Consider the following 25,252-nt stretch of genomic DNA (forward strand, 5'->3'; position numbering starts at 1 on the left):
GGAGAATTCCATGGACAGAAGAGCCATGGGCTACCATCCATGGGATCACACAGTTGGACACGACTGAAGCAACTTAGTATGCACACACCCATGAATGTTAAGGGTAAATCGTGTGACAGCAAAGCCAATACAGGGCTCCTCTAGTTATGCTTCAGTCTTCTGGGGTGAAGATGTGACCTTGGACCAATGACTCGATGCTTCTGAGCCTCACCTCCCTTACCTGGGAAAAATGATTACTGTGCAGATGAAATGAGATGATGCATGTTACTTGGGTTGATAAATGCTTGTTCTGCTGTCCTTTATATTAATGTCACATAATGACCTTAGAGCTAAAATCAGAGACTCTGGAGCTACTAAGCCTGGGTTTGGATCTCAGCTCCACCACTTACTAGCTAGGTGACCTTGCCCAAGGTCACCTAGACCCTCTGTGCCTCAGTTTCCCCCCCTGTTTATAAAATGAAGCTAATAGGATTATTGTGATGGTTAAATGAATGGATGGTTGAAAAGCCTCTAGGACAAGAGTCTGGACACACAGGAAGTGCTATGTAAGTGTTTGTTCAATAGATCATAATGTGTTCCCTTTAACCCCTAAAGGTCTTTCTGGAGAAAAGTTAGAAAATAACAGCTTCAGAAAGAAACCAGCTATTTCCAGACTCTAATTGATAAAAGGAATGGATTCCTATAATTCCAGTGGTCCCATCTGCCTTTTAGAAGACTGAGAGGCAGAATGTGTTTGCAATGGTGGAATCTTCGGCAGGTGACTGGCCAGACTGGAGCTGCTTGGGTGCATGGTCCACTTTCCTACGGTGCCTCGCGCCCTTCCACCGAGCTTGACCGAGGACTGACGGCTTTTCCGACACCGGCCAGGGGCGGGCCAAGGGGAGGAGGAGGGAGTGAGCTCCTGGGATCCCCTCGCCCCTCCCCCGCGAGCCCAGTGAGTAATGACATTCACGGGGAAGGGAGGGAGCGAGCGAGCGAAGAAGAGGGGCAGGCTCGGCGAGGCCATGTGATGCTGGGCGAGAGAGCCGCCGCCGCCGAAGCCTCCTGCTTTCCTCCCTCGGATTTCGGGCTGTCATGGCGACCCCCAACAACCTGACCCCCACCAACTGCAGCTGGTGGCCCATCTCGGCGCTGGAGAGCGATGCGGCGAAGCCGGCGGAGGCCCCCGACGCACCCGAAGCGGCCAGCCACGCCCATTGGCCCAAGGAGAGCCTGGTTCTGTACCACTGGACTCAGTCCTTCAGCTCACAGAAGGTAGCCTGGAGGGAGCCAGGGAACCCGATGCGCCCCGCGGCTGGGAGACTTGGGGGAGGGGACCCGGGAGGGTTTAAGAATCTGAAGATCTGCTCAGAGACTGGAGGGTAGAATCTGGGGTTGGGGGGCCCGGAGGACGGGGGACGCTGGGCTGCTCTCCGGGGAGGTGACTGGCCCTATCTTGGGCCCCAGGAGCACCGACCCTCATCCTAGGCACAGCCATTCTGCCTCTTTCCCTCCCAGAAGGACCTGATCTGTTGGAGGGCTGAGAAGAGAGACAAAGGCAAGGGGAAGGGAATGGGCACTGCTGGGAAGGCGGCCTGTTGGAGGGGGCGGCTGCTGCGGGGAGGGGGAGGAGCGCTTCCTGGGGTCCAGCCTCCAGCCCCAGTCCCATAGCAGGCCTGCCCTCTGCGCTTCTATCCCGATACCACAGGCTTTCGGGTCAAAGCTCCCCTGCCTCTCTGTCCGGCCGGGGGACTTCTTCTGATTGGGGTTTGAAGGGTCTGACCCTAGCCCTCCCCTTACACCCCCTAATTTTGAGCTGAGAAGCAACGAGTTAACCCATCTCCCCAAACCTCAGCTCGGCCCATAAGAGGTGTTTTCTGCTCTTAAAGGCACAGACAACCCCATGGCCCTTTCTCAGACTCAGGGGAGCTGGAAGGTAGTTGGGAATCCAGCCCGGCGTTAAGTTATCGGGGTTCCCGCTTTCTGGGGGTGAGGTCCGAACCCCGCGCCTGTAAGACCCGGGCACCTCTAGGGGCGCAATCTCCAACCCTGGGCTGTCCTATCTATGAGGCACAAATTCAGCACCATGGCCAGGTCCCAGCAGCCGGGTCCTGGTGGAGCCTGCGGGTCACCCATTGCCTGACCCTTCCATTTCTCCCTGGAAGATCCTTCTGTTCCACTCACGTATTTTCCAGATGGAGAAATAGATGCCTTAAAGAGAAATGGCCTTGGAACCAGTCTTTGGTTTGATTTTGGGGTTCGGGCGCAGTTTTCATCATCTGGAAAATGGGATAATAATAACAATCATAGCTATTTCCTCTAATTGCAACCCCTTCTCAGGCTTGCTGAGAGGGTTGTTGAAGAGGTGTTATAGCTCATAGTTTTACACTTGTTCAGTTGCTAAGTCGCGTTCTACACTGGCACTAGTCTCACATGAGCATACATTACTGTTTCAAACACAGAACACTGGGTCCCACCTCAAAGATTTTGATTCAGTAGATCTGGAGTGGGGCCAGAGATGCTGCCTCCTAACAGACTACCAGGTGATGCTGATGAAGCTGGTCCGCTGACTCTCCTTTGAGTAGTTCCCAGTTTAAAGTACAAACTCTGAGGCCAGAGAGTCCCCAGCAGGAGAGCCATCTTCCCCAATAATTCACCATGGAGTTTTTGGCAGGTCATTTCACCTCCCCCAAAGCCTCAGTTTTATAATCTGTAAAATGGAGCTAATGGCAGTACCTTCTACAGAGGGCTATTTGTGATGGTGAAATGAGACGGTGCACAAAAAGTGCCGATAGCAATGCCTGGCACGAGATCAGGGCTCTGTTGATAATGATATCACTAAAGCGTTAGGAAAAGGAGGAGATGGAGTTAACCAAGGTCACGCGGGGACTCGTCCATAAATTCTATACATGCGTGCTGAACACCTACTGCATGCCAGGCTCAACAAAGTTGCTGGGGATTTGGGAATGAGTCAGACCCACTTCCAGACGCCAGGATCTCCTCCTCCCCCAGAACCTCAGGAGCCAAGTCCCAGTGTCCAGGACTGGGCAGGGGGTTGGGGGTGGCACCTCCCATCACCATTTCCCAAGGAAGCCTCCTGAGTATTTCTTATTCAGGATGAGCTCAGCTCAGGGCTAAGTTGCCCCCTAAGTCAAGGATGGGACCACCCACTGCAATCCCATTTGTGACCAAGCCTCTGACAAAGGCATTCTCCTGCCTCTCCTGCCAGGGCCTTCTCCTTGCCCAGGTACCCATGGTGGGTTCTAGAGGCAGGGCAGCCTGACAGAAAGCTCTTGGGCTGTGCAGTCAGATGGTCCTGGCTTCCGGTTTCATCTTGAGTGCTCACTGGCTGTGTGACCTTGGACAAGTCACTGCACCTCTCTGTACCTCTATATCCTCCTCTGGAAAGGGGGACATTTGCATCTGGCTCTACAGGATTTCTGGGGGATTCAGAGGACGTGGACACGTGTTAAGTGTCAGGCACACAGCAGGAGCTTAGCATTGCCTTCTTTCCCATCAGTCCTAAAGGGCCCTGCCTGTATGCACAGCAGTTCCCAGAGGGCCCTCCCAGACATGGCAGAAGGCAAGTAAACGGGCTCTACCTGACACTCTGACCTTGCTTTCCAAGCTCCTGGGCACTGGCGCCCCAGTCCTGTCCATGCTGCCCTTGGCCATGTTCCAGCTCCACCCCCACTCCCAGGAGTTCCACAGGCGAGGACTGCACAACCCACCACTCCTCTGCTCAGAAGTCTGCAGCGGCTCCCAAGTCCCTCTGGGAAAAAGCCAGAGTTGTCATAATGGCCTCAGGCCCTCCTACAGGATCTAACCTTGCCTGGTCGTGGAATCCTCATCAATCAGGGGAAGCCTATGAACTTTTCTCAGAATAGTGTTTTTAACTGAGTAACATCAATACATAGGAGCATTGGATTAGAAGGAAAACCAGTCCTACCAAAGTACAGCTACTGACATATTTTCCAAAAAAATTTAATTACATAATAATATGTGTTTCTGTATGAACCCATCGTATCACACGATCGAGTGGCAGGACTGATGACTACTGTAACATTGAAGTCGTGACAGTTATAACTGCGGCAACTGTGAAGTGATGACAGTATCTGATTCCTAGTGGTGACAATATTGCAGGCGCTGCTGACTCTACCATGCTTTGTCGCCTACACTCATAATTGAAGAGAATGCTAAGTGTCAGCCTGAGATGACTGAAAATAAACCTGTAATTTTCCCTTCCTAGTTCAAGGACTCCCTGATTTTTTTCATAGACCCCTGGGTCTAGGAATCTCCATTAAAAATCCCTGTACACGACTCTTCCTGATCCCCTCTCCTCTGTCTCCCATACACCCTGCTGCAGTCACTCTGGCCATCTCATCATTTCTGAAAAATGTCAGACATCTCCACCTCAGGGCCTTTGCATGGGCTGTCCCCTCTGCCTGGAACTCTCTTCTTCAGATCACTGCTTGAACTACCCCTTCACTTTGTTCTTTGCTTAAATGTCACCTTCTAAGAGAGGCCTGCCCTGATGGATCACTCTATTAGTTTTTTTTTTGGCTGGGCCCCTCTAGTTGCGGGGCACTGACTCTACTGCAGGCAGGCACAGTGGTTTCAACATAGGCACTCGAGTTGTGGCATGTGCTCTTAGTTGCCCCACGGCTTGTGGGATCTCAGTTTCCCATCCAGGGATCGAACCTGCATCCCCTACACTAGTAGGCAGATTGTTAACCACCGGGAAGTCCCTGGATCACCCTATTTAAAATGCCCTGGACCCCCAATTTCCCTTACCTTGCTCTACTTTTTTTCTTTTTTTCCCAATGAACTCACTATCTTTTGACACACTATCTCATTTTAACTGCTCATCTTCTGTCTGCACCCATTAGAATGTCAGCTCTCCATGGGCAGTTACCTTTGTTTTGTTCACTGCTGAGTTTTGAGCGCTTAGAACAAGACCTGGCACAGAGTAAGCATTCAGTAAATAAGTGCTGGAAAAGGGCTCATTTGTAAGCTTCAAGATGTTATATTAAAAGGCATTTGGTTCTGTAAGCTTAAAACTGCTCTAAGAAATAAAGCTTATTAATTTTTTTCAAAAAACTATTTGAGACAAATAAACTAAGGTTCAGAGACCCCAAGTGTCTTTTACAAAGTCACACAGCAACTAAGTGGCTGGACAGAGACACCAACCCAGCCCATCACCGTTTGTTCAAGGGCCTGGGTGAGGGGGGACAGTGCCTAACCGTGACAGTGAAGCACCAGCGGGTGAATTCCAGGCACCCACAGGGGAGACAGTTTGCCCAGATATGGCTGATGCCTGAGTGGTGACCACCTGAGTCTGACCCGGCCTCCAAGAGGTGGAGATGGCAGATGGCCTTGATGGCTGCATGCCCTTCCCCCGGGCCTGGCTTCCTCCCACACTCTCCTCCCCCGCAGAACGGCACATGGCTGTGGCCTGCAGCGCAGCTAAAGGAGAAAGTCTGCTTGGCTGCTTGCCAGCGTGACCCCGAAGCAGCTTCAAGTAGGACTGATGTTTCTCTAAAGAGAGTCCCCTCCCCAGGCAGGAGTCCCACCACCAGGCATCCTCACTGAAGTTCAAGAGCAAGGCCCTGGGAGCAGACGCCCTGCCAGGATTCACCATTAAATGTCTGGACCTGCCAAGGGCAAAGGCCTGATTTAGTTTCTGTTTCCATACATCCAGAGATCCCAGCCTGACCCAGAGGCTGGATGGCCCGGCGGAGCCCACCAGGATGGGCTGGAGGGGAATGGTTGGTTGTGTTCCAGCAGAACTCCAGCTTCGACTGCCCTGCAGCTCCTACAGGGCACGGGTACCACCCATGAGCTCCAAGATACACATATAAATGCTTTCCTTCATGCCCACTCACACTTATACACACACAGGCACACACACTCATATTCACACTCATGTACACATGCTCACACAAGACTGGATGCTCACACTGATTTGTATCCATACCCACCCACACTCGTGCACACACATGTGCAGACACTTGCTCTCTTACACAGCCGCCAGTCAGACACATGCACACACACTCACACAACTAGACCTAACAAATGCCACCCTGGCACTCCCTCTGTCACGGTCCTCCCTGCCCCCACCCCTGCACCATCTTAGAACCAGCAGTTCCCACCCTCTGCCGAGGAGGGCAGAGCCAGCCCTGTCTCCCACGGGATCTGAAGGTAGCAGCAGCTCAAAGCAGGGCCATGGGACACTCTGAGAACACGAGGTTCAGCCCTTCATTTTACTAACAGTTAAAAGGAGGTTCAGAAAGGGGTAGCGGTAGTTCCAAGGTCACACAGCATTGCCGTGGCAGAGCCAGGCTGAGGGCCTGAGTCCCTGCCTCCCCATCCCGCCCACAGGGCCTACTTTTGGCTACTGTAGCAAATGAATCTGGGTGAGGGCTGGGGGTTTCAAGGGCTGATTACCCCTTCTTCCCCACAGTCCAGCACACAGAAGGGGTTGTTCATGTTAGCTCTGAAAGTGGGGCATCAAGTACGCTAAGACATCAGCCAGGAATGCAGGGTAGGGCAGTGTGTGTGTGTGTGTGTGTCTGTGTGTGTGATAACACTGATGTTGGAACCCATGTATTAACCTCTCACACTGGGACTTTATCCATGTCATTCCACCTCAACCTTTTGCCAGCCTTGAAGGAGTAGAATACATTCCTCATTTCACAGAAGCTAGGGATCAGAGAGGTCAAGTGACTTGCCCAAAGTCACACAGCAAATAAGCAGCAGAGTCAGCCTTCAAGTTCAAGTCTGTCTGCCTAGTCTAATTCAAGGAGCCAAGGCACACATTACCCCTACAGTATGCCAGGCACTGTTCCACGGGGACTAATCTATCTAATCCTCACAACAACCGTCTGAGGAATTTACTCGTGAGACTTCCATTGAACAGATGAGGAAACTGAGGCACACAGATGGAGAGCTTCTTGTAAAGCCAAGAAAGAAAGAAAGAAAGTGAAGTCGCTCAGTCATGTCCGACTCTTTGCGACCCCATGGGCTCTAGCTTACCAGGCTCCTCCATCCATGGAAATTTCCAGGCAAGAATACTGGAGTGGGCTGCCATTTCCTTCTCCAGCAATTAAGTGCTAGAGCTGGGACTTTAACTGGCACAGTCTGGCACGCAGCTCAACATTTTGACTATAACACCATGTTGGCTCTTCTGGGAGCTTACCTCTTGGCATCTGGGAGGAAGACTGGGGACGCCCAGGCTCAGGAGTTACCACCTAGGTATGGAGGGGGGTCATCGACCTGTGCTTCTCTTGGGATGCCTTCTCTTTCTCCTGGGCTGGAGACAGAAGTAGGGAGAGCTTGTAGGCATGGACCTTGCCATCCTTTTGCTGGGGGACCTTGGACAAGCCCAGATTTCTCTCTGAGTCTCAGTCCACAGGGAGAGGACAGTTGGGCTAGGTGGTCATTAACCATCTCCCAGCTCAGAACTGTTGGGCTGGATCAGGAGCAAGCTAGCCTCAAAACTCTCCACTAGCATCTACCAGCTCCAGTGTTTGTCTGGGACCCTGTGGACCTTAGGGAAGGAGCCTGGAAAGGGCAGGTCCAAAACTTTCTGGAAGGAGCCCCCGGGGCAGAGAACACTAGTCTGGGAGTCAGCAACCTTCTAGTTTTAGGTCGACTGCCAAAGTGGCTGTGTGGCTTTGAGTAAGTTAGTGGCCCTCTCTGGGCTTTCATCTTCTCATCAAGAAAAACAGGGAGATGGTCCCCGCTTTGCCACCCTATGGAAGGCTGTTGTGGGCATCCAACGACCAGATAGGAAGGTGTTTGGGGACAATAAAGGGCTAGGCTGATGTCAGGAAATTCTTTTCACTTCACTTTAGATTTCTCAAATCATTTGAGCAATTTTGCTGTTGGTTATGACGATAATGAGAAATTCTGCAAATTTCCTGGTCAGATTCACACTTGGAGGCCAGGCTGAGAGTCCAATCCTGATCATGAGAATCATGAATTAAGTGCTTTCTATGTACCAGACACTGTGTCGGTGCTATTATTAACACTTCAGTTCTACAACAACAACAAAGAAATCTGAAGCCCAGAAAGTGTAAGGAATTTGCCCAAACACACAGCAGAGCCAGAAATCCCATCCCAGCTACGCCCAACTGTGACTCCCAGCTCCCTAACCATCAGTCAGCACTGCCCCTGGTCCCCAGGGCAGAGTTGTCTTCCTCCCTCCACCAGGCACCAGGCCCCCAGGAGGTACGCCACCTCGTCCTGCGCCCCAGGGGCCCAAGAATGGGTTCCAGCAACATGGCCCCTCTGGTGTGTGACCTCTGAACCCTCTTCCTGCACGCCCTGCCCCACCTGGGCAGAGGATCCCCATGTGTCTGCTGGCCCTGCCCACTCTGACCCTGGCGCCTGCAGGTGCGGCTGGTGATCGCCGAGAAGGGCCTGGCGTGTGAGGAGCGGGACGTGAGCCTGCCGCAGAGCGAGCACAAGGAGCCCTGGTTCATGCGGCTCAACCTGGGCGAGGAGGTGCCTGTTATCATCCACCGCGACAACATCATCAGCGACTATGACCAGATCATCGACTACGTGGAGCGCACATTCACTGGAGGTACGACGGCCGCGCAGGCCCAGACAGCGCCCCGAAAGCTTGGAAAACCTGGGAACCCACCCCCCCAACCCCCGACCCAGGCCTGATCTCCCGGACAAGGAACCACGGGATACAGGCCGGGCTCAGATACCCTCTCCAGGATCCTCAGATCTCCGAGGACCCCCACTTGGAGTGCTGGGGCTGTAGCCTCCTCCCAGGAACTCAGGAGTCACAGACTGGGCTACAGACCCTCCCGAGACCCCCAGGCCTGAGCAGGGCCCATACCTCCTTCTAAGTCCCCACAGACAGGACCCAGATCACCCAGGGAGGCCAGGGTTCAGCGAGGACCCTGAAAGCATAGTCAGAACCAACAGACTCTCCGGGAAGCCGGAGACCAGCTCGGATACCCAAGAACTTTCCAGAGGTGAGCAGGCCCCAGCACCTCAGAGCCCCCAAGTCCTTCTCCACCCCATCCCTGTTCCTTCCTTCCCTGTGGCCCTGCTCAAGTTCAGCAGTTCAGTCCCCATGGCGGAGACGGGCCCAGATGCGCAGTGTTTAAAAAAATATATGAATTAGTTGCCAACATTTAAAAATCAAGGAAGTTTCAGTTTCAAACATCCAGGATTCCAACTTCTCAAGTCTGGCAACACTAGGCCTAGACTCCCACCTGAAAACAGGCCTGGGCAGGTGAGGAGCTGCCTCTTGAAGGACAGTCTGGCAGGGCTCCCTGGAGGAGAGGTAGGCGGGCAGGACCACTGGCGTCCCCTGTTAGCCCGGTAAGGACTTTATCCCAAGAGTCAAGGAGACGGGGTGGGCCAGGAAAGTGTTAGTCGCTCAGTCATGTCCGACTCTGTGTGACCCCATGGACTGTAGCCCGCCAGACTCCTCTGTCCGTGGGACTCTCCAGGCAAGAATACTGGGGTGGGTTGCCATGCCCTCCTCCAGGGGATCTTCCCAACCCAGGGACTGAACCAGCATCTCTTATATCTCCTGCATTCCCAGGCAGGTTCTTTACCACTAGCATCACCTGGGAAGTCAAGGAAAGGGAGTGGGCCCCAGACTGCGGGATAATTCGTGGTTCCAGGATGCTGAGGTTGGGGGCTGTGGTGCCAGAGGCTGGCCTCTGAATCAGGGGGGCGGGAGGCCCAAGACTGGGCCCTCCATCCCCTCCCCAGCCCCGCGCTGTGCCCCGCAGAGCATGTGGTGGCGCTGATGCCGGAGGCGGGCAGCCCGCAGCGCGCGCGCGTGCTGCAGTACCGCGAGCTGCTGGACGCGCTGCCCATGGACGCCTACACGCACGGCTGCATTCTGCACCCCGAACTCACCACCGACTCCATGATCCCCAAGTACGCCACGGCCGAGATCCGCAGTGAGTGCCGGGCGCGGGGGTGGGGCTGCAGGACCCTCCGGTAACCTTGGCTCAGCCCCCCTCCTCCCTATAAAGCCATCCTCACCCCTCCTCCTCTTCCTATTTCTGTGTCTCTTACTCACTTTCTTCCTTTCATTCCTCCTCTTTTTACTCCTTCTCTCCTCTTCCCCGTGGATATCTCTCTCCATCCCTGTGTCTGTTTGTTCATTTCTCTCTCTCTCACTCTGGGTCTGTCTGTTTCTCTCTCTCTCTCTGGCTTTCCATCTCACTCACCCTGTTTTGAACTGAATGTCTCTCTCCATCTCTGACAGTTCCCCTTTCTTGTCCCCCTCTCCTGCCCCCTTCCTCTTGTCCTGCTATCCCATACAGAGGCTATTCGGCTATCTGTTACCCCAGAGGCTTGTCTGTCCATGGGAGCGTGGACACTTCTCCAAAGGTGTCCCAGCCCCAGACACCTGGGGTTGGCAGCCCAGGGCATTGAGTGATTCCGGCTGGCATCACCAAGGATGACTGCCCAGATATTGCAAGGCCCCCAGTGGAGTCTCTGATTTCTGATTAGTCTATCACCCGTGTACTGTCATAACTGCCAGCTTGAATATGCCCACAGCCTATGTTATCCTTTCATTTTTTTTTTCAGTACTCAGTAAATAAGGGTTGGATGAAATCAGATCATCCATCAACAACTGTTTACAGACTTTGGTCCAGGGTCTATGCAGACACCATGGGGTCCTATACACAGAGGAAGCGTGATGAGTCTAAGTAGATAATAGATGCTTGGTAAATGGTCACTTCCTCTCTCTCAAGGGAACAAGGCTCATGTCTGAAGGTGAGGCAGATTGTGGAACTTGATTTCATCCTTTTAGAGTGCCCCTGAACAAGACTCAGGATTTGTCTATATTGTCCTGTCCCCAGTGAATCAACAACATTTTTGAGGTCTTCTATGACCCAGGCCTTGATAGGGGGCTGGGGACAGAAGGGGACTGTCACAGCATCTACCCTCCCAGGGTCATAGTTTCCTGGAAGCAGAAAGACAAATGACTAGGTAGTTATAATGCAAGACTAAGTAAATTTGAACAGCCTCTCAGGAGAGCAGTCTGGCACTCTGTATCGAATATTAAAAGGCCCTCACCTTTGGAGATTGTCCCGCAATGACAGTTGGATGTGTGAGCCAAAGCAGTATGTACAAAGATATACATGGCAGCATTGGAGCTAACAGCAAGACGCTGGAGATAACCTAGTTGTCCATGATCTGGGGAAATGAATGCGTGAATGTGTATGCGTGCTCAATCATGTCTGACTCTTTGTGACCCTATGGACTGGAGCCCCCTCAGCTCTTCTGTTCATGGGGTTTTCCAGGCAAGAATACTGGTCTAGGTTGCCATTTCCTTCTCCAGGGGATCTTCCCAACCCAGGGATCGAACCGGAGTCTCCCGTGTCTCCTGCATTGGCAGGCAGATTATTTACCCGCTGAGTCATCAGGGAAATAACCTTGTTGTCCATGATTTGGGGAATAGGTAGATAAATTCTATTTCTTACAAACAATGGACCATTGTGCAGCTGTTAAAAAAATAATAGGCATATGGAATGCTCTTTAAGACATATTAGTAAAGAGGAAGAAAGTGAAGCATCCAATGCTATCATTTATATATGTAAAAGGGGGTCCAACTGATACACAAGTGCTTGCAAACACAAAGCATATTTCTGGAAGGATGCATGAGAAGACTAAGGGAGCAGGACTAAGGGCCTGCAGATTGAGAGAAGAGAGATTTACTTTGCTCGGTACATTCTTTAATATTGTTTGAATTCTCAAGCAAGGATGCATGTATAGTCTGTTCAGGACTAACTGATTTAAATTTTTCTAATCTAGTACCAATCAGTGTTATGATAAGGGGAACACAAGAGGCTGGGGCTAAAGAAGATGCCCATCCAAGCCTCTGGGGTCGTAGAGGGCTTCCGGAAGGCAGCAATATTCAAGGATGACCAGGAACTAGAAAGGGAAATAGAAGAGAGAATCCTTTTAGGCTCAGGGATAGGAGAGGGCGTGGTGTGAAACCGAAGGACACTTAATGGGGTTGATGTATATAGGCCAGTTGGGGTAGGTGTGGTCCTGGTGTGAAGCTAGGGATAGGACCGGCAGAACTGGAATTTTATCTGGTGAGCAGCAGAGAAAGAGTGGTGGAAAGTGACAGGATCAGATTCACACTTTATAAAAATCATTCAACAGAAAGAAGAGTGGGTGGGACAGTTAAAGGGTCCTGGCTGTCACCTAGGTGAGCAATGATGCTGGTCTGGACTAGGTGGAAGGAGTTCCTAAGTGCTTCTGAAAGATAGACGTGCTCCCCCATCCTGTCCTGAGTTATTTGAAGGTACCTAGAAGGCACTGGGGTGCAGAGAGGATCTCAAGACTCCAGCCCAGCTGAGGGAGAGAGGAAGGACCTCACAGGATACAGAAGTCATTCTGCAGTGACCCCTCCCCCATCCCAATTAGTCAAATGTCTTTCCTTGGCCTGGTCTGCCCTCCTGGGGTCTAAAGAAAGCCACATGGGCAGCCTTGGGTGACTGGCAAGAGGAGAAGATACTGTCCTTGAACTTCAAACTCATAAAACATCAATGAGACTTAATATAGCCCCATAGCTGAAAGATCTGGGAAGTGTGCTTGCTGATATCAAGCCAAGAGATAGGATGGTGGACAGTGAAACCTCAGAAACAGAAGCTGAACAATTGCAGTCACTCATTTATTTTCTCATTCTGTTTCATGCATTCATTCAGAAACTCCTGTTCTGTGCCAGGCCTGTACTGGTTTTTGAGGGAACAGAGATGAATCAGATATGTTCACTGTTCTCCAGATACTCGGGTTCTGGTGGGGGACATGGACATCCAGAGATAAGTACACTGGCATCAAAATCTCCATGTACAGCAGTACATGTTGTGCATTGCACAAGTCGGGGGGGCACTTTTCACATAGACCACAATGTGAATAGATTTGTGTAATGGCAGCTGATTAATGTGTTTACATTCTCTGAAAATCTGTACAGCATACACTGGAGGACAAAGAGACCTAGAGGATCAGGAAGGGCTTCATAGAAGAGGTGATCTTGAGCTGGATCTGGAAGGGGAGTTTCAGGAATACAGGAGAGGGCCCTTCCAGGAAGAAGAAGCAGTCAGAGCAAAGGCCTAGAGGTTTGGAATGATCTGGACATTCAGGGAGTACTCAGAATTTGGTAGGGGCTGAAATGTTACCATATGGGGACAGAGGCAGTTGGGGGAACTCAGTGGAAGAAGATGGAGTTGGTAAGGGAAGAGGAGGTGATCCTGCTGCATCTTTTAAGGCAAGTTGAAGAGCTTGAACATTTTCTGAGGGCAGTAAGGAGCAACAGATGGCTTTTCAGCTGGGAGTGGCATAGTCAGGTGTGTGTTTGAGGAGAGTCTCTCTGGCAGAACCAGGGAGAAGGGCTTGGAGGGGAGAGAGTGCCGGTGACTGGGGGTAGGTCACAGTATCCAGGCAAGGGATCAGTGGAGCAAGGGAGGTCTGAATTAAAGGCAAGTCAGAAAAATGAAAGGGAGAAGTTAAACGTGAGAAAGATTAAACAGGAAAATCAATGGAAACTGTGACAGATTTGGTTTGGGGAGGAAGGAGAAGGCAGAGTTGAGGACAACCCCCAGTAATCTGGGCTTCCCAGGTGGTACTACTGGTAAAGAACCCACCTGCCAATGCAGGAGACCTAAGAGACGCAGGTTCGATCCCTGGGTCAGGAAGATCTGCTGAGAAGGACATGGCCAGCCTCTCCAGTATTCTTGCCTGAGAACCCCATAAAAGAGGAGCCCGGCAGGCTATTGTCCATTGGGTTGCAAGGAGTCAGACACGACTGAAGTGACTTAGCACACATGCACGCCCAGGCATCTGGCTTGGCTTAGTGTGGGGCAAGCGTGCTGCAGTTTGGGGAGTAGGCAAACAAGGAGCAGGTGGAGCAGAGAAGGTGATGGGGTTGGTTGGGCGAGGATGAGTTTGAGGAGCCCAAGAGATGTCCAAATGGAGTTGGGGCTCAGGGGAGAAGGCAGGTCAGGTTTACGTACCACCTGACCCACTGTGTCCCAGAATTCTGGAGAAATTCTACCCCACACATGGAATCTGTTCCACAGGATCTTATCCCACTTAATCTTTCCACCTCCTTTTGTAAAACTCATAGCTCACAGTTAGACTTTTTAAGGTAGATTACAGGACAGTTCTTCTCTCCCATGAAGAATAATTCTACGGTGCTGCCTTGAGTTCCATCACTGCCCCATGTTCCACCACTGGCTTTCTTGGCATCTTTAAAAAGCCAGTTTTCCTGGAAGACACAGTCAGTATGTCCCTATATCTTCAGGGAAGTTCCCTCACCAGAAGTGGACACCCAGCTCTCTTATGATTTTTCGTTTGTTTAACTGAACAAGTTTTTCCTTGTGGGTTACAGTGAGTGAGCACCAGACTGAGAATCAGACAGATCCAGCTTCAAAATCTCTGCTTGTTGTTTACTAGTTGTGTTACATTATTTAGCCCCCAAGAACTTGTTTCTTCACTACAGAAAGGGGTGGGGAAAATGTGAACTGAAATAAGAGCTTGTCCAGGTTTAGGGTGATATTCATTTCTGGCCAAACTCCTACTCATCCCTCAGAGTCTCCTCCTCCTTGAGCTTTCTTGATACCTTGTGCCCTAGGCAGGTGGCCCTCTGGGTCCCACAGTATCCGTTCATTATTCATTAGAGGTTGGCCATGCTATGCCATAGATATCTCTTAAGGGTCTGTCTCTCCCACTAGCCTGAGCCTAAGGCAGGATGGCATCTCATCCATCCCTATATCCTGGCCTGAAGTGACATAGTGTCTGCTGGTTATGCCTGTTGATATTGTTACTTTCCAGACTAGTGTTTGAGTGGGACCTATTCCAAGGCATGGGGGAAGGGAAAGGAAAAGCACCAGGTATCAGATGAATAAGACCTTTCCTATTCTTTCCCCAGGACATTTAGCCAATGCCACCACGGACCTCATGAGACTGGACCATGAAGAGGAGCCCCAGCTCTCTGAGCCCTACCTTTCTAAACAGAAGAAGCTCATGGTGAGTGCCCCTAGGTCTGCTCATTCCCCTCTCCCACCGTCTTTTCCATGGAAGAGAAGAACTGGGAGAAGCTGGTTCTAAGTAGAAATCATTTGATGACCTGAAATAGGAAAACCACTGGCTTGCTTTGCCAATCCTGTCTCCTCTGTCATTTACTGGCTCTTTGACCTTAAGCAAGTCACTGTGTGCCTGGAACCTCCCTTTCCTCATGTCTTCAGTTGTATCTCTAAGAGCAGAGCTTTGTACTGAGGTTCCTGGGTAAATGTAGTATTGAGAGAGTGCTTTAAGGAGAACCCAGTAAGGATGGTGTAGGAATGAAGAAGGATCCAAGTTCACCTGATCTGGACCTTAAAGGGCACCACAAAGTCACCTTGAACAAAGGGATAAACTTTTATACCCTTGTATTAGCCATTGGCCCAAGTATGTCTCAAATATTTCCAGGAAACTCGTTTTTGACCAAAAGCAGTTCTCTGGAGAAGGGGCAGCTTTGAGCCATTATCAACCAGCTTTTACACCCATGAAAGGGATCTGGTCAGGACAGCTAAACTCACCAGGCTGCTGTGAGCAGCAGATGAGGATGCTTTGTAATGTTGGGGTACCCAATACACTTGAGGGATTATTTGGAGACTGGGTGTGCAGAAGGGGGTTTGGACCAAGATTCTTCCATCCCTGGTCATCTTTGCTCTATTGAAGCCAACTCAGCTCCTCTAGCTCCTGCCTGTCTGGCCCGCAGGCCAAGATCTTGGAACACGATGACGTGAGCTACCTGAAGAAGATCCTGGGGGAGCTGGCCATGGTGCTGGACCAGATCGAGGCTGAGCTGGAGAAGAGGAAGCTTGAGAACGAGGGTGGGTGCCAGTTCTGGGGTAGGTGAGTGCTGGAGCTCATCCAGCCCACCCTGTCTATGTCTCAGCATCTTTTCCCCAAAGATCTCAGAGGACTGTCCAGGTAGTTAGGATCATGGGCCACGGAGTCAGAAAACCTAGGTTTAAGTCCTAGGTTGGCCACTTGCTAGTTGAATGGCCCTGGGCCAGGTACTTCACCTCCCTGAACCTCAGTTCCCTGTCTATAAAATGGGGATAATAATAAGACCTACTTCAGAGAGATACTGAGACATTGCATGAAACTATACATGTAGAATGCTTAAATCAGCGTTTCGCACACAGTAGGTATTTAATAAAGGTTAAGCGATTCATGGGGTCGCAAAGAGTCGGACACGACGGAGTGACTGAACTGAACTGAATGATGATGATGGTGGTAGTGATGGCAGTGACCATTATCCCTTATACCACCCACCTTTCCCCCACTGAAGGATGTGTTATGGCTCCTTCATGCTGTAGCCATACATCTAGGCTCACCCAGACTCTCTGATCTTGACTCTTTCTATTCTCAAGTGCGACTCTCCTTGGGACCCTAAGCATGCCAGCCTCATTTCCACCTCCACATCTTTGCACCTGCCACTCTTCCAGGCTGGGGTACCCTCTCCATACCACTCTGCTCCTTGTCTTCATTTACCCACCATCTTTGCCATCACCTTCTTCATACTTCATTCTGGACTTTCCCATTTTGCTCTATTTTAGGTGGCCTGTTAGTCCGATCTCCTCAACAATGCATTTTGTGGAAGCCATGCAACTTGCATTGCTACACTTACAGCTTCACACACACACATAGATGTCTGTGTATTTGGAGAGGTTGCGGAGCACAGCATTCTAAAAGACAGGTGTAGAGTCAGACAGATTCGAATTAGGGTTCCAGCTTTGCTGCCTATACTGTGTGACTTGGACAAGTTTCTTTCCCTGTTGGAGCCTCAGTTTCCTCATCTGTGAAACAGGATGTGTGTGCATGTGCACAGTCGCTTCAGTCGTATCTGACTCTTTGCAACCCCGTGGACTGCAGCCCGCCAGGCTTCTCTCTCCATGGGATTCTCCAGGCAAGAACACTGGAGCAGGCTGCCATGTCCTCCTCCAGGCGATCGTCCCAGGGATTGAACCACATCCCCTGTGGCTCCTGCACTGCAGGTGGATTCTTTACCTCTGAGCCACCAGGGAAGCCCAAAATAGGATGGAAATAGTACAGTTTAAAACCTTAACTCCATCCTGTTGAACTCTTTAAAAAGTGAAAAGCACTCAGCACCGTGTTTAGAACAAACCAGCTTATTATATGTGACAGCTAAAGACATGTGCATTCTTCAGGTGAGAAAACTGAGGCTCAGCGAGATAAAGTGACTTGATCAAGGTCACACAGCTCTTAAATGGCATAGTTAGGACAAGAACAGCTTCCCTTTTGGTGGGTCCAATGTTCGTCCAGCATTTCACAGCTGAGGCTCCAAGTGTAAGGCACACACGGGTACCTAAGGCCCTAAACAGGGACGCGGTCATGCATGCTGAAACCGCTTGTCATAAATCCTTTCTACAAAAAAAGTGCTGTATGGCTAACTGAGTAAAAAGAATATATGTTGAGTTGGCCAAAAAGTTCATTTGGGTTTGTCCACATGATATTATGGAAAAACCTGAATGAACTTTTTTGACCAACTTGATACCTCAGGAAGGAATTTTCTCATTTCTCTCCGAGAGGGTGCTGAAGAAGGGCCATTATGGAAGAGTGTTCAGGGGCCAGTGGACTTAGCTGGACTGCATGTTGACCATCATCTGGAAGGCTAAGCAAGACTAAGTGGAATGATGGTCACAGGGATTCTGAGAGCAGCAGGAGAGCAAAGACCCAGTGTGCAAACACATATTAAGCATCTTCTTGTGTCACATTGACTAAAGCCCCGTTGGCTAAAGCAAGTGACACAGCAGAGCTAGGATTTAACAGGTGGAGGGTTGGATTCTGCCTCTTGGTGGCAGAATCAGTAAAGGCTTGCGAAGGGCCGTGTCTGCCAGAATAGGAGGAATTTGTGGCTGTTTCCACAGTCTCCTTGGGGTGAGGTGTTCTGATTTTACTTTTAGTGGGTTTCAAGGGAGACAGAAGCGCAGATGAGATGGTGGTGGCTAGGACTGAGGTGGTGGCTGTGGAGATAAGACTCCAGAGGTATTTTGGAGATGAAAATGGGCAGGAACTTGCTGAAAGGTTGAGGGTGTTGGGGGAAGGGTGGAGAGTAAGAGGGGAGAAAGGAATCCAAGAGGACTTCTGAGGTCTTGATCTGAGTTACTGATGATACCATTTCCTGATATGGGCAAGGGGGACTCAAGAGTTCAGTTTGGGACGCAGTGAGTTTGAGATGCTTTTGCAGCACCCAAGAGGGCATGTCACGTAAGCTATTAGATATTCCAGTCTGACTTTCAAAGGAGAGGTCAGAATTTGGAGATGGAAATTTGCGAGTCTTCAGCATATCCTTTGGTTTTTTGGTTTTGTTATTTATTTACTTATTTTGGCCATGCGGCTTGTAGGATCTTGGCTCCCTGACCAGCAATTGAACCCACACCCTTGGCAGCAAAAGCATGGAGTTCTCACCACTGAACCGCTAGGGAATTCCCATATATGTTGTGATTCAAGTTATAGAATTGGATAATGTCATGTAGAGAACAGTGGAGAGAGAAAGATGCATCAAGACCTGCTTATTAGTTATTTATTGCTTATGCCAAACTGTTCCCAAACTCAGCAGCTTAAACAAAAAGCTTTTGTCATAGCACACATTTTTCTGTGAATCGGGAATTTTGGAGCAGCTTGGTTGAGTGGTTCTAATTTGGGGTTGCATGATGCAGGCTGCAGTCCAGCTGTTGGCTGGGGCTGCAACACTTGGAGCTGAAGGATCGGAGATGGCTCATTCATGGGGGTCTTGTCTAGAGGTCTCAGTTGTCAGCGGCTGATGCCAGGAGACCTCGGTTCCTACGTGGGCATCTTATTAGGGCTGCTTGAGTTTCTTCATAACATAGCAGCTGGTTTTCCCCTTAGTGAGTGACCCCAGAGAGATAGAAGCAGCAGAAGCCACATTATATTTTATGATCTACCCTTGAAAGTCATTCTGTCACTTCTGCCACATTCTGTTCATTCAAAGCCAGTCATTAAATACAGCCCATATTCAAGGGGAAGAAAATTAGGCTCCACAAAAGAGATAAGTATCAAGTAATCTTGGACATATTTTTTTTTTCTTTTTAAATTGAAGTATAGTTGATCCACATCATTATATTAGTTTCAGGCAACGTTGTTTTAGTTTCAGGCAATTTACCTTCTGAGCCACCAGGGAAGTCAGTTTCAGGTATACAGCATAGAAACTCAGTTTTTTTACAGATTATACTTCATCAAAAGTCTTTACAGGGTAGTGGCCATAATTGCCTGTGCTATACAGTATATCTTTTTTGCTTATCTATGCAATACATAGTAATTTGCATCTCTTAATCCCATACCCCTAATTTGCCCCTCCCCCTTCCTTCTCCCCTTTGGTAACCACTAGGGTTTTTTAAATTAATTAATTAGCATTTTTGGCTGCTCTGGGTCTTCACTGCTGCAAGTGGGCTTTCACTAGCTGCTGTGCACAGGCTTCTCACTGCGGTGGCTTCTCTTGTTGCAGCTCGAGGGCTCTAGGGCCTGTGGGTTCAGTAGCTGTGGTGCACGGGCTTAATTGCTCGACAGCATGTGGGATATTCTGGGATTAGGGACTGAACCCGTGTCCCCTGCACTGTCAGGCAGATTCTTAACGACTGGACAACCAGGAAAGTCCAACCACTAGTTTATTTTCTCTCTTCTTTATGGAAAGACATTCTATTTTATTACTTATTTGGCTGCACTGGGTCTTAGTTGCACCATGCAGGATCTCCGATCTTCGTTACCACATGCGAGATCTTTAGTTCCTGCATTTGAACACTTAGCTGTGGCACACGGAATCTAGTTCCCTGACAAAGGATCGAACTTGGGGCCCTCTGCATTGGGAATGCAGAGACTTAGCCACTGGAACACCAGGGAAGTCCCAGGAATGGACATTCTTAAGTAGTGATGCACATGTACATGCTTCCAAACATCTGTCTGCAGGCAAAGACTAGAGGCATGTGGGTGTACACTTCACTCACACATGTGGTAATCCAGCCCACTTCATGGACACAGACACCCACGTGTGCAGCTGTCTACATGCCTATACACAACCAGCTGCACGGATATGAGCAGACATTCACATGGCTAAACATACACACCACGTAGGTTGCAGACACGTGGGTCCACACACAGACCCAGATCAGAATGCACCCACTGAAAGGGGATTGTGTGTCTGCAGAAATACATACAGATGTGCGTATTTGCACATAAAAACAAGCAGCTTAATGCAGTGGTTATAAGCACAGGCTCTGGAACCAGATGGCCTGGGTTTAAATCCACACTCTGCTCTGCCACTTACTAGCTGTGTGGCTTCTACTAAGTTACTTAACCTCTCTGGGCTTCAAATTCCCTCGCCTGTGAAACAGGGATAATAATAGCACCTATTTGATTGGATTGATGTGTGGATTAAGGAAATGAAACCACACTCTCCTGGTTCACCTCATACCTCACAGACTGTGCCTCCTCATGCACCATCACTAGTTTCTCTCATTGCCCAGTATCTAAACTTTGGCGTGTCCCACAGCTTAGTCCTTGGTCCTGTTCTCAAACCTGTCTACACTCATCCAGTGCGTACCCCAGCACTTCCATCCCTTGGTCCTGCCTCCTCTCACTGTCCGTCACCCTGATCATGATCTTACCCCTCTTCTTACACAGCAGTAATTCCCTGATCCATCATTATTGGCAGCCCTTTGTCTGCAACTTCAGCTCCCTTATCTCTCTCCTACTTCATCACATCTCAGTTCAGTTCAGTTCAGTCACTCAGTTGTGTCCGATTCTTTGCGATACCATAGACTGCAGCACGCTAGGCCTCCCGGTCCATCACCAACTCCCGGAGCTTGCTCAAACTCATGTCCATCAAGCCGGTGATGCCATCCAAACATCTCATCCTCTCTTGCCCCTTCTCCTCCTGCCTTTAATCTTTCTCAGCATCAGGGTCTTTTCCAAAGAGCCAGTTCTTCGCATCAGGTGGCCAAAGTATTGGAGTTCAGCTTCAGTATCAGTCCTTCCAATGAATATTCAGGACTGATTTCCTTTAGGATGTACTGGTTGGACCTCCTTGCTGTCCAAGGGACTCTCAAGAGTCTTCTCCAACACCACAGTTCAAAAGCAGCAATTCTCCAGCACTCAGGTTTCTATTTTATAGTCCAACTCTCACATCCATACATGACTACTGGGAAAACCACAACTTTGACTAGACGGACCTTTGTTGGCAAAGTAATGTCTCTGCTTTTTAATATGATGTCTAGGTTGACCCCATGGACTATACAGTCCATGGAATTCTCCAGGCCAGAATACTGGAGTGGGTAACTTTTTCCTTCTCCAGCAGACCATCCCAACCCCAGAATCAAACTGCTTTCAATACCTCAGACCACTCTCCACCTATTCAGCCTATACCCAGGAGCCTAAACATGGCTGGAGAAATGTACAAGGATGGTGGCCGATCTTTCTTTCTTTTGTATGATCATTTATTTGGCTGTGCCAAGTCTTGGTTACAGCACATGTAATCTTCGGCGCCACATGTGGTATCTTTAGTTGCAGCATTTGAACTCTTAGTTGCAGCACGTGAGATCTAGTTGCTTGATCAGGAATTCAACCTGGGCCCCCTGCATTGGGAATGTAGAGTCTTAGCCACTGGACCACCAGGGAAGTCCCCGGCAGGTCTCCTTTGAACTCATGGCCACTAGCCTTAGATGGCCGTCCTGCTGCCCCGGGCCTCCCACTGCCTCCTCTTCGGATGGCGATTTACTACCTCTCCTTTCTCCTGAACCCTCCAGCTGCTTCTCCCACGTCCTCACTCTCAACTCACCCTCACAGCTACCCTCCCACCAGTCCTAGTGCCTGTACGTACACTGTATTTTATCGATTCTAAGATGCATCTTTGTTAAATCACGTCAACATCCCCGAAATTGGAAGGTTCTCAGTAGTTCAACTGGCATCGCTTGTTCTCTCTCGGGTGGATGTCTTACATTTGAAACTTAGAATTAGAAGCTTCGATGTCTTCAAAGACAGTGCTGTACTCCCTCTTGTTACCAAGGATGAACTGTTCTTGAACTAGTTAAGCTCAGTCCCTTCCCTGTGTACTGGATGCCACCCACGCTCATCCACTCAAGGACAAGCACAGCAGTAATTCTCTCCACTTTCTCCTGTAGCATCTCTTCCCCTCTTGGCTCAATCATTCCCATCAACGTTTTTTTTTTCTTCCAACTTATGAAAACACTCTTGACCCATCTCATAGTGTTGGTGTATCCTTCCCATTACAGCAGAACTCTTTAGAAGTGTGACTTTTGCTCAACGTCTCCATTTCCCTTCCTCCCTTTCTCTCTTGGACTCCCTCCAGCCAGGCTTTCATTGTCAGCATCTACTCTGGCTGTTCTTGTCAAGGTCAGCAGCTGCCGAATGCAATCTCCTGGTCTCAGCCTCCCCTTCTGTGACCTTCCGGCAGCGTCTGACCTCAGCTGAGCCCTCTCTCCCTGGCACACTTTCTTATCTTGGCTTCTAGGGCACCGCCCTTTCCTGGGTCATCTCCCACCCCATAGGCTGCTCCTTCTCATGCTGCTTCGCTGGTTGCTTCTTATTGCCCAAGATCTCAATTATGATGCCCCCAAAGCTCCATCCTTGGTCCCGTTCTCAGCTCTGTCTCCACTCCTGCCCTTGATGCCACGCACCTGTGCCTCTAACTGCAGACACATCATCTCTCCTCAGAAGTCTCATGAGCGTCTGGAAGGTTCCATAGTCAAGAACAAGCTTTTGATCAGAGCCTTCATTACATTTTAGCTCCTCTTCCCATGAAACCATGAACCTCTTGAGGGAGGACATTGTGTCTTATCACATCTTCATGACCAGCACACATGCTCAGTTGTGTCTGACTCTTTGCGACCCATGGAACGTACCACCAGATACACATTTTAAATGTTTTAAATTATTAATTAATTAATTGACTGCACTGGGTCTTCATTGCTGCGAATAGGCTTTATCTAGCTGCAGTAAGTAGGGGCTACTCTCTAATTTCAGTGTGCAGGCTTCTCGTGGTGGCTTCTCTTGTTGCAAAGCATAGGTAAGTAGGTGCTCAGGCTTCAGTAGTTGTGGCACACAGGCTTAGCTGCCCCGCGGCATGTGGAATCATCCCAGACTAGGGATCAAACGCATGTCCCCTGCATTGTCAGGTGACTTCTTTACCACTGAGCCACCAGGGAAGCCCAGAGCTTCAACTTTTACTCTGACCATGACAGGGAGTCATTACAGGGCTTTGATCAGAGAGAAGGACATGATCTGACTTAAGGTTTAACAGGATTCCTCCAACTACTGTGCTGAGAATAGACTCTAGGAAGTCAAAGGCAAAAGATAATGATTGTTAGGACCAGGGTGGTAACAGTGGAGGTAACATCCAACTTTGGATGTTTTTTGAAAGTAAAGTGGATGGGAACTGCTGCCAAAGTGTATGTGGGTGTGAAACAGAGAATTCAATATGGCATGAGGTTTTGGGCCTGAATAACTGAATGGACGGAGGTGCTGTTACTGATGTGTGGATGAGTGTGGTGGATTTGGGGTGAGGATCAGGAATACAGCTTTGGACTTGTCCAGTTTGAAACACCCAGTGAACAGACAAGTAGAGCTGGAAAATAAGCAGTGTGATATGTGAGTCCAGAGTTTAAATAATCTTCCTGACTTAGGGATCAAACCTGGGCCTCTTACATCTCCTCCATCAGCAGGTGGATTCTTTTACCCCTGTGCAACCTGGAAAGCCCCTAAATACATATATTTGCATTTATCAAGTCAGCTGATCTAAAAGAAAAGAGTAATATAGGAAGTATATGCATATGGCCAAAATCATGAAAGAAGTACAGGAGTGGGTGACCTTGGGGAAACACTATGGCCGGCAGACAGAAGCCAGAGGTGTAAGTGATGAGAGAGAAGGGAGTTATGGGAGGACGGAAGCTGAGCCCGCCCCACCGCCATCTTGTCTCTCTTCCACTCCAGGGCAGAAATGCGAGCTGTGGCTCTGCGGCTGTGCCTTCACCCTTGCGGATGTCCTCCTGGGAGCCACCCTGCACCGCCTCAAATTCCTGGGACTGTCCAAGAAATACTGGGAAGACGGCAGCCGGCCCAACCTGCAGTCCTTCTTCGAGAGGGTCCAGAAACGCTTTGCCTTCCGGAAGGTTCTGGGCGACATCCACACCACTCTGCTGTCGGCCGTCATCCCCAACGCGTTCCGGCTGGTCAAGCGGAAGCCGCCATCTTTCTTTGGGGCGTCCTTTCTCATGGGCTCCCTGGGAGGGATGGGCTACTTTGCCTACTGGTACCTCAAGAAAAAATACATCTAAAGCCAGGCCCCGGGCTTGGTGTCTTGACTGCCGGTGTCTCTGTGCTGTGTGATTCCCCACGAGCTCTCGGTAACACACCGTCTCGTCTCACGAACACTTGGACAGCCCCCTCCCACCCCTTGTTTGGAGTAATTCTAGAGTCAGTGTGAAAACATTCCATAGGTTAGGAGTAGACATTGCCAATGCCGTGAGTTGAGGCCACGGCTCTACTAAAGGAGAAAAAGAATGAGTGGGAAAGAGAAAGAGAAAGGAAAAACAAAAACACGAATGCCTTTTTTTGTTTGTTTTGATTCAAGGTCTCAAGATGGAACTGTGGGGACTAGTTGGGATCTGAGGTGAGTCCCAGGCCATTTCATTCATCAGGGCCCAAATTCTGGGAGGTGCTGGGGGCTCAGAGGGCCTGACCCTCGCCTCCTCTTCCCTCTTGCCCAGGGAAACTCTTCCACAGGACAAAGCCAACATCAAGACTCGACTCTTCTAAGCGGTACTTCCGGGTGGGGCTGGAGACCCGGAAACCCGCATGGGAGACCCCTGAAGATCGGCTCAGGGGCTTCATTCTTCTCCTGGACCTGAACTGAATCAGCACTGGCTGAAGCCAAGGCAGTGACATCCAACCAGAGGCTGTGTCTGGGACCGATGCCACAAGCACACCCTGCCATTCCCCTCTTGATTTGAGCAGAGCGCTTGGTCTGGCGCCTTACCGGAAGTTCCTGAAGGCAGCGTCCATCCCATCCTTCTCTTTCCACCTGGAGTTGAGTTTTCCCGCCATGTGAGGTAGACCTTCGGTAAAAGCCATGTTGACCATCTCTCGGAAGTTCAGCCCTGGCCAGAGTGTTGGGTTTGATGATGGATGGTCCTTGGGTCCCTTCTCCTGCCTCTGCCAAAGCCATCTCTGT

At 50.0% G+C, this 25,252-nt stretch overlaps 1 protein-coding gene across 4 annotated transcripts; it reads left to right on the top strand.

Annotated features, from left to right (window-relative positions):
• The first annotated feature begins 1,074 nt into the window (after nucleotides 1–1,074).
• On the top strand, nucleotides 1,075–24,356 carry GDAP1L1 (ganglioside induced differentiation associated protein 1 like 1). 4 transcript variants are annotated; one of them, XM_068987533.1, is made up of 6 exons: nucleotides 1,075–1,254; nucleotides 8,377–8,569; nucleotides 9,744–9,917; nucleotides 14,909–15,006; nucleotides 15,740–15,854; nucleotides 24,013–24,356. In XM_068987533.1, the coding sequence occupies exons 1-6, from the start codon at nucleotides 1,075–1,077 to the stop codon at nucleotides 24,354–24,356; spliced, it is 1,104 nt and encodes a 367-aa protein (XP_068843634.1). The 4 variants fall into 4 exon arrangements, with proteins under 4 accessions (XP_068843634.1, XP_068843633.1, XP_068843635.1 ...); XM_068987532.1 differs by having other exon boundaries at nucleotides 1,075–1,253; nucleotides 8,367–8,569; XM_068987534.1 differs by lacking the exon at nucleotides 9,744–9,917.
• The last annotated feature ends 896 nt before the right edge of the window (nucleotides 24,357–25,252 follow it).

The sequence above is a fragment of the Capricornis sumatraensis genome, chromosome 15, assembly GCF_032405125.1.
Source record: "Capricornis sumatraensis isolate serow.1 chromosome 15, serow.2, whole genome shotgun sequence".
Classification (NCBI taxonomy): domain Eukaryota; kingdom Metazoa; phylum Chordata; class Mammalia; order Artiodactyla; family Bovidae; genus Capricornis; species Capricornis sumatraensis.

Coding starts and splice junctions, on each gene's coding strand:
- GDAP1L1 (XM_068987532.1), top strand. CDS start 1,075: ATGGCGACCCCCAACAACCTGACCCCCACCAACTGCAGCTGGTGGCCC. Junction 15,007..15,739: donor CTAAACAGAAGAAGCTCATG/GTGAGTGCCCCT, acceptor TCTGGCCCGCAG/GCCAAGATCTTGGAACACGA. Junction 15,855..24,012: donor GAGGAAGCTTGAGAACGAGG/GTGGGTGCCAGT, acceptor CTTCCACTCCAG/GGCAGAAATGCGAGCTGTGG.